The sequence below is a fragment of the Populus alba genome, chromosome 8 (assembly GCF_005239225.2).
Source record: "Populus alba chromosome 8, ASM523922v2, whole genome shotgun sequence".
NCBI lineage: Eukaryota > Viridiplantae > Streptophyta > Magnoliopsida > Malpighiales > Salicaceae > Populus > Populus alba.
Window position 1 is genome coordinate 6,270,086 of NC_133291.1, and position 8,844 is coordinate 6,278,929.

Below are 8,844 nucleotides of genomic sequence, written 5' to 3' on the forward strand. Positions count from 1 at the left end.
TGTGATTGTCTAATATAATAGTCACTAGAGGATTACATGGTCATTAATTTTAGAACTCGTGGAATTAGTCGGATATCCATATTAATAAAAAAAAAAAATCAAGGGTTCAATTTTAAAATTGTTTTGATTCTTTTAATAAATCATGAGAAAAAACAAGTTGAATATAACTAATTATATAAAGAGAGCTAATTTCAACCTAAAGAAAGTATCCGAAAAAGACACAGTATAGAATGATAGCTATTAAATAGTCAAATAACGGTATGGCAAGGAGAAGACATGTATACCAGATAAATTACCTTGTATTATTTACGTGTTTGGGTCCTCTATTTTTTATTTTTATTTTTTGTTAAGCCCAGATACGAAATAAAATTTAATTTGTTAATGCATTTGATTCCAACCATTTTTTTTAATTGCTAGCCACGAGCCCTGAACGCACTATTTTTTTTGCTAATCAAATAAATAAAACTACAAGTTTAATCATAAATTATAAATATTATTTGATAGGGTTCCTAGAATAAATTAAAATCTTTAAAATATGAAAAAAAATTGAAAAAAAAAGTAATATAAAAATTTTATATCAAGGAAGGGGGGTTAAAAAAAGGATCCCTAATTTTTGTATTTACAATAAATTAAAAGTATATGTTATAATTATTTTTATAACATTAAGGACGAGTTAAATTAAAATCAATTTAACTTATATTAAATTATATGAAATTAAAAGAACAATTAATTTCAAAACAATTAAATATTGTTAAATCTCAATATTCAAGTATGATATAAGGATTTTTTTAAAGGAAAACAAGTTAGTATATGAATGTATTTTTATCACGGTATTGATTAAAGTAATAATCAAAACATTATGCCTTGTTTGTTTTCTAGGAAAACCAATTCCTGGATTCATTTTCCCTAGTTTTCCATGTTTGGCATAATATGAGAAAATTATTTTTTATCGTCAAATCGGAAACTTAATTCCGGTCAAAACTGAAAACATACTTTAGCAGAAGGAAAGTGTTTTCCTTTTGATAAACCAAAGGAAAACACTTTTCCTTTCTTTCTCATACACATATTTTTTTTGATAAATATGCTAAACGGGTCATATTTTTCCCATAACATAACACAGTTTTCTTCCTTCAAAACAACCGAAATTCATAAAATCAAGCCAATATATTTTTTTCCATTCTTCTTTCAACACAACCTGTAGAAACCATAACCAAAACAATCCACAAATCAAAGCAAAATAAAAAAAAATGCCCAAACAATCCCTATCCCGAAGATTATTGTGAATCAATCAAAGAAAATGCCCAAACTTCCCCAGCAAAAAGCAATCCCTACTCCTCGGATTCAACGACCATATCCTGGGTGGAAGCATAAAGAGAGAGGCAATGTGTATAACTGCAATTAGCCACCATATCAAAGGAATTTAATTCAACCTTTGATCTCTTTTTTTTCAATTCCTAGTAGAAGTAGTCAGGGGAGAGAGGGAGGAGATCTGAGAATTAAAAGCAGGTCTTTGAGGTATAACCGAGAATCTGAGAGGGAATAGGGGAAAGGGAAGGGGCAAGGGAATGAGAGAAACTGATACAAACGAGAGAAACCGAGAGCAAACTGTATAGGGGAAGGGGAAGGGATGACAGAAACTGAACAGAGGAAGGGGAAGGGGATGAGAGAGACTGAAACCAACATGGAAAACCGACAATGAAGGGGAAGGGGATGAGAGAAACTAGGGGAAGACCAAACAGAACTAAAAAGAGGAAGGGGAAAGGGAAGGAAACTGAAACTGAACAAAGGAACAGGGGACTAAAATCGGTGTTTTGCTACATGTATAAACAAGGGAAAGTTTAACAAGGAACCCACCAAGATTCTGTTAATAAGGGGAAATAATATAAAAACGTTGATAAGTGATAACACTTTAAAACGCATGATTTTGTTGCCACAATTATTGCTTTATTTTGCTATATGTATAAATATGCTAGTTTTATTTTACTTTGATTAATTATTGATTAGTGTTTGATTATATTTGTTACATATGAATAAAAAAATCATAAAAAAATATTTTTGTATGTATTTATCTTTTAAAAAAATATTTCAAAAGCTTATTTCTCTATAATATGATATGAATATATAGTTATATTTTATAAAATAAGCTAAAATGTATGAATATAGGATATAATAAAAAAAAAATCATCATTAAGTACTTTTTAGATTTCAATTTTTTTATTGTAAAAACATTGAGTAAATATTTTTTATATTTTAGTTAGATAAACTTGAAAAAAAAATTAATTCATTAATATTATTTTTCAGTTCCGTTTTCCATAACACAACCAAACACTGTAAAATGTTTTCCAGTTCATTTTTCATAAACACTACCAACATCGGAAAATACTTTGCCCGGAATTCACTTTCCCCAGAAAATTCATTTTCTTCAGAATTCACTTTTTAAAAAGAATTCACTTTCCTGCAAACAAAACGGAGCCATAATAGAACGCATGAGAAGAAATTCAAAAGAAGCCAAAAAATAAGAAGGTTAGTTCTGGGAAAGAAAGAAAAGTGGGACGGGCCTCGCTCCTGGTTTGGGCCTACATTAGTTGCCCTCGAGTGAATGGGTCAAGTGCACAGGCCCTCCAAAAACATTTTTTTAAAAAAACGGCATGATCTTCTTCTCCAGCTGAAATCCGACCATCAAAAAGTCACGATTCGTCAGATTTTTTTGCCTCAAAACTCCAATTTTTATCATTTTCAAACGGAAACACCTCCCAATCATCTAGATAAACTTCATTAACCCATTTTCAACCTCGGAATCTATATTAATCCCACTTCTAAACAACAATCATCAAAATCACTTTTCGATTTTTTTTTCAGGCATAGCTCCGATCCACCGTTTTCTTCAATGGTGCAGTTTTTAAGAACTTCTAATGAACTTGTAGAGTTTATATCCATCAGATGAAGTATGAATTCCTTCACTCTTGGTCCTAGAAGATTATAATAATTAACGACAGAAGTACAGTGGAACTTAACAGGGTCTATACATGGATTCATATAGTACAATGAACACTAATTCATCTAGCATAACGAACAGTGCAAATTAAGATATTTAATATTTTATCTTTTTATAGTGAAAAAATAAATTCCTCTCTTTAAAACATGGCTTTCGATAAACTTCACCGGAAAATATTTTATCTTCGAACTACACACGAGAAAATCAACAAAATGCTACGATAACATATATCCCTCGTGGTTATTGCACTATTTCCGCGAGAAGACTCCCCCCTGCCCGCTAGCTCTTGGACGAGCCTCAAGGAATGTAGACCGATGTGAGAATGTAGCTGCTGCTCCATAGATTTCAGAGTCCATTATCTTACTGTCTAACCACTCTCTTTTTTTAAAGGAAGAAGAAGAAAAAGAGGAGGAGGAGGAGGAGGAGGAGGAAGACAGTTTCATGCAAAAGATGGGGAATTGAATTGCCAGGGGGACGAGAATCATATGGGAGGACAGTGCAACAAGACAGAGAGGTTGTAGAGAATCATGTGTTTGTTTGTAGGGGGAGACTGAACATGAAAACTACACAGCAACTGTTTATATATATATGACCAAATCTTGGCTGTACGCAGCACATCATCCACGTTCTAAGAAAGAAGCTCTCCCTTCATGTTTTATCTATCCATTGCTAAAGGTAATTAAATTAGTTATAAGACATTCTTCTCTCTGACAGGTCAACTCCAGTGATAAAAAGTAATGTATCTTGTCAAATGAGTGATTTAAGAATTCACTGTGTTAGATGCATCTGTCTTAGTAAGATTTTCGAAACTTTGTTTTCACGGCATTTTCTTGGTTTTTCGACAATATGATGTCATCTGAAGATTTTATTTTATTTTTTCTGAAGAAATCTTAAAAAAGATTCGATTACTGGATTGACAGAATTCATCAGTAGAATCCATCCATTTATTAGAAAAAAATATTTAATAGAAGTTAGCATTTTGTTTTTTATAAAAGTCAACAGGAGTAACTTTTTTTTTTTTTTCAAGAGGAGTAGCCCAGAGTAAGGTTTTATTATATAATGTAAGAACGTTAATTCAATAAAATTCCAATATATAAGATATTATCTCCACGAATCATTCATTTATAGAAGGTAACTGCTCGTATCTAAACGAGTTTTCATTTTCCTTTTCCGTAAAAGTTTTTAATTTACTCACTCTCAAATGAACGGACCGTCGATACACCTAAACCAATCTCATTAATTATCACTCAAAGCCGTAAATTTCCATTTAATTACCTTCAAGTCAAAATAACCTGAAATTTCTCCAATTAAAAAAAAAAAAAAACACATGTAACTGAAACCACTTAAACCAGGGACCTAAATGTAAAGAATTCCTGCAAAAACACCACTCTTTCTTAACCCTTGAGAACTCGTCTCTATAAAAACCAGAGACAATCTTAGACAAAACACCGCTTTCCTTGTGGCAGTCCAGCGACCTTGCTAACTAGTCTTCTGCACCCCCCCCCCCTCTCTCTCTGTAGTTTGTGCAAACAATGGCAGGATCTGCAATCAAACCCACACCCCTTTTGAAAGATGAGCTGGATATAGTGATACCCACTATTAGAAACCTTGATTTCTTGGAGATGTGGAGGCCTTTTTTTGAGCAATATCACTTGATTATAGTCCAAGATGGTGATCCATCAAAGACAATCAAGGTCCCTGACGGTTTTGACTATGAGCTCTACAACAGGAATGATATTAATAGGATTCTGGGTCCTAAGGCTTCTTGCATTTCATTCAAGGACTCTGCTTGTCGCTGCTTTGGTTACATGGTCTCCAAGAAGAAGTATATCTACACCATTGATGATGATTGCTTTGTAAGTTTTCTACTTTTTTATATAAATATTTTTATGTTTATATGAGTATCATTTTTCTGAATTCTCTGCTCAATGAAGGGTTTTAGATCTAGTTTTGGTTTTGCTTGACTTGACTTAATTTTGCTCTGGTGATTCTATAAGGTTCAGTATTTTTTGTTTTTGTTTTTGTTTTTGTTATTGAGGTGTCTTGAATTTTGAAATACTATTTTTTATTCCTTTTTTTATTTTTATTTTTAAATGTTGCAAGGGCGTAAAGCTGAAATATTATGGTAGATTTGGAATTTTTGGATCCTCATTTATCTGAGATTCTGGGGTTTTATGAGCTATATTTGGAGAAGAGATACTGGGGTGTTGATGGAATTTTAGGGTGTCGGTGGGAGTCTTGTACTTCATGTTTGAAAGTCTGGGTCTTGATGTGAGCTTTATGGTGGTTTTTTTTCTTTTCTTTTCTGGTTGGTGTTATTTGTGTTTGGTTGAATGTTCAGTGGGTCCGTTATGTGATTTTTGATTGCTTCCAACCGCTGCATTTGCCGGATTGATATTGGTTCTTGCTTTGTCTTTACGAGCCCTTGGCTCGCTACGATGCCTACACAACTTAATATTTTTCTTGCCAAGAACGCACAATGCGGATGATGGCATGTTTAATCCGTGTTCTGGTAGCTAGCCGCCAAGAAAAATGAAGAAGGAAAAAAAATGAATAAATAGTTGCATGAAGGAAATAAAGGTGTGATTTTGATTCACCTAATCATTCTTGGGAAATATTTTCATGTTTTGCTTATTGTCCACGTCAAAATGCAGGTTGCCAAAAACCCATCTGGCGAACAGATTAATGCACTCGAGCAGCACATCAAAAACCTTCTGAGCCCATCCACCCCATATTTCTTCAACACTCTTTATGATCCGTACAGAGAAGGTGCAGACTTTGTTCGTGGATATCCTTTCAGCCTTCGAGAAGGTGCTACCACTGCTGTCTCTCATGGCCTCTGGCTTAATATCCCTGATTATGATGCTCCCACCCAGCTTGTGAAGCCTCTGGAGAGAAATAAGCGGTATTTAGATCTCAACTGGAAGTTACTATGATTACAAGCTTCTTATCTTGTGATCAACAATGTGAGGGATTTGAACTTAGTTATACATTTCCTTTTACATTTCAGATATGTTGATGCTGTTCTGACAGTACCTAAGGGAACCCTTTTCCCGATGTGTGGTATGAATCTAGCATTCAATCGTGAATTGATCGGACCTGCTATGTATTTTGGACTCATGGGAGATGGTCAGCCAATTGGACGATATGATGACATGTGGGCTGGCTGGTGCATGAAGGTGCAATTTCTATGAAACTTCCTTCTCTTTTCATGATTTCTTGTTAACAGTGTATTCTTGATCACAATTTACTCCAATCTCTTACTCTTTACAGAAGTACTATCAGATAGGAAATGACATGTTAGATTAAGAATCAAGTAAAAGGGCTGTTAATTAAATCCTAAACTCTATTTCGGGGTCTCAAGACATCTCAAGAAAATGGAGATTCCATTCTGTTTAATTTTTAATTGAAGCTTGAATCATTCTTCTGTGCATTTGGTTACATAGCCATGAAGAAGTCAAATAGATCAGAGACTTCTGTCTGTGCTCTGAGAATGAGTACACTTTCCCCCCTAATCCACACAGGTTGCTATGATCTACAATGCTGGAATCATATACATTATGGATAGAAAAATATTTTCTTAATGTTTAAATAAAAAGCTGCAGTGCGTACATTCAGAAGCATACGAGATTGTCTTATTTTATTCTGAGCTGCGTATGTGAACCAGGTAACTGCGTTGTCCCCGTTCTGAACTCACTTGTACTGTATTGCTGAACTTGTAGGTCATATGCGACCACATGGGATGGGGAGTTAAGACTGGCTTGCCCTACATCTGGCACAGCAAAGCAAGCAACCCTTTCGTCAATCTCAAGAAGGAGTACAGGGGGATCTACTGGCAGGAAGACCTGATACCATTCTTCCAGGCCGCAGTTCTTCCCAAGGAATGCGTCACTGTTCAACAATGCTACATTGAACTCGCCAAGCAGGTCAAGGAGAAACTTGGCAAGGTTGATCCCTATTTCATTAAACTAGCTGATGCCATGGTCACTTGGATTGAAGCTTGGGATGAACTCAACTCATCAGAGGAAAAATCTTCGAAGCAACCCAACGGGACAGCAAAGTAGAGGATTTAACACACAATTATTTGCCCTTCTAGTGCTACTGCTTAGTTGTCCCTTTGTCACGGTTGTAGCCGTCGTTGAGATCATTATATTATTTATTTATTGACTTTGTGCTGAATTATTTTTGATATCCAGTTGTTTGAAATATATTAAAATTATTTTTTTATAATTTTTATTTTGATATATTTATCAGGGAAAAAAGTTAAATGCATGTTTAAAATGCGTTCAAATATAATTTTAAATATAAAAACAAACGGTACTGAAAATTAAGAGGTGCTTAGGTGAATATAAACTTTTCTGGTTTCTACTATATTGCTATCTGTTTTATGTGTTTTGGTAGAATGTTTTTTAAAAATAATTTTTTATTTAATAATATATTAAAATAATATTTTTTCAGATTTGTTTTATTTTTTTATATTAACACATTAAATTATCATAAAATATTAAAAACTTAATTTAATATTTTCTTATAAATTAAATATACTTCTAAAAGAATTCCATGCACAATTTTAACTCCTTTGAAATTGAAATTCGTTAGGGGAATGACTGAGATGAGTGAAAATTTGTGGTGGGCCAACAACTGGTTTCCTCTTTTCGCATTTTCATTTTGAGAGGATAACATTTTTTGGCAGATAAAAAAATTGAATTGAAACTCCGACAATTTAACTTTATTGTCTCGTTAGGTGGAAAAAATAGAAGGGGATTAGATTATTACCTGGTTTTTTTTAAAGTTGGGCACGCCTGGATCTAATGAACATGGTCATGGATTGGGAGCGAACCCCACTTGGCTGGCATTTTTGTCAGCTAGCATGGATCTGATATTGTTGGATTCCTTGGACTCTTGGAGGACAAAAGAGTTTAATTTAACTTTTAGCAGGATAAACCGATAAAAGTTAATATTTTTAAAGTATTTTTTTTATTTTAAATATATATTAAAATAATATTTTTTATTTTTTAAAGTTCATTATTAATATCAATACAATCTAATAATATTATAAAATTTTAATTTTTTTTCCAGAAAAAAAAACGTAAGAAAAAAAAAAAAAAACATGTTGTAGATGGCAGAAGTTTCTTTTGAGAAACTGACAAGAAAAGAAAGAGAAGGCTTTCTGTCAGAATTTACTTTTAACATTGCATAACATGCATTCTTTTAGGTTTCCAACACCATGATTGCTCCAAAGCGCGTTTCTTCTATTCTACGGTTTTATAGTTGTTTATTATTTAATAATCGAATGCGAAACACCTAGCATGGGACAGACTGATCCAATGATTTTGAAGTCGACATGCACCGGGGCTTCAAAAGTCACTAAGATATGACCTGCTGTCGTCTCCAGTTTTAAAATAAAATACACGTGATCATGCTTCAAACTTTAAAATAGACACTTGCACAAACGGGTTTTGGGTCGTCCTAACAGTGGCCCAAGGCAAATTTTATGAATTCAAAACTTGGGAAAAATACATCGATTCCCTAAAGATAGCTGGAGCTAGAGATGTTAAAAAAAAAAACCAACCAAACTAATTAAACTGAAAAAACTAAGAAAAAATTAACTGAAAAAACTGAACCGATAAAAAAAAACCGAATAAACCAATTAAAAAATAAAAAAAACCGGCCGGTCCGGTTCGGGTCCGGTTTAAAAAAGCTAAAACCGATTGAACCGGACCAAACCGAACTGGTTTAATTATATCTAAAAAAATAAATAAAAAAAAAAATCATAACCCTAAAACTAAATACCCTAACCCTCACAGCAGTCGCCCCCTCCTTTTCCCCCTTCCCCCCATCTCTTCCCC

The 8,844-nt window shown here is 33.5% G+C and overlaps 1 protein-coding gene across 1 annotated transcript; it reads left to right on the plus strand.

The window, feature by feature from the left end:
- The first annotated feature begins 4,455 nt into the window (after positions 1–4,455).
- LOC118062393 (UDP-arabinopyranose mutase 3) lies at positions 4,456–7,225 on the plus strand. Its single transcript, XM_035076120.2, has 4 exons — positions 4,456–4,851; positions 5,650–5,900; positions 6,006–6,174; positions 6,718–7,225. Exons 1-4 carry the CDS (start codon positions 4,528–4,530, stop codon positions 7,057–7,059), a joined length of 1,086 nt encoding a protein of 361 aa, XP_034932011.1. The 5' UTR covers positions 4,456–4,527; the 3' UTR covers positions 7,060–7,225.
- The last annotated feature ends 1,619 nt before the right edge of the window (positions 7,226–8,844 follow it).

Bases quoted from the DNA above. Each gene is read 5' to 3' on its own strand.
- LOC118062393 (XM_035076120.2), top strand. From the start codon at position 4,528: ATGGCAGGATCTGCAATCAAACCCACACCCCTTTTGAAAGATGAGCTG. The intron at 5,901-6,005 runs GTATTTAGATCT...TTTACATTTCAG, and splicing joins CCTCTGGAGAGAAATAAGCG to ATATGTTGATGCTGTTCTGA. The intron at 6,175-6,717 runs GTGCAATTTCTA...CTGAACTTGTAG, and splicing joins GGGCTGGCTGGTGCATGAAG to GTCATATGCGACCACATGGG.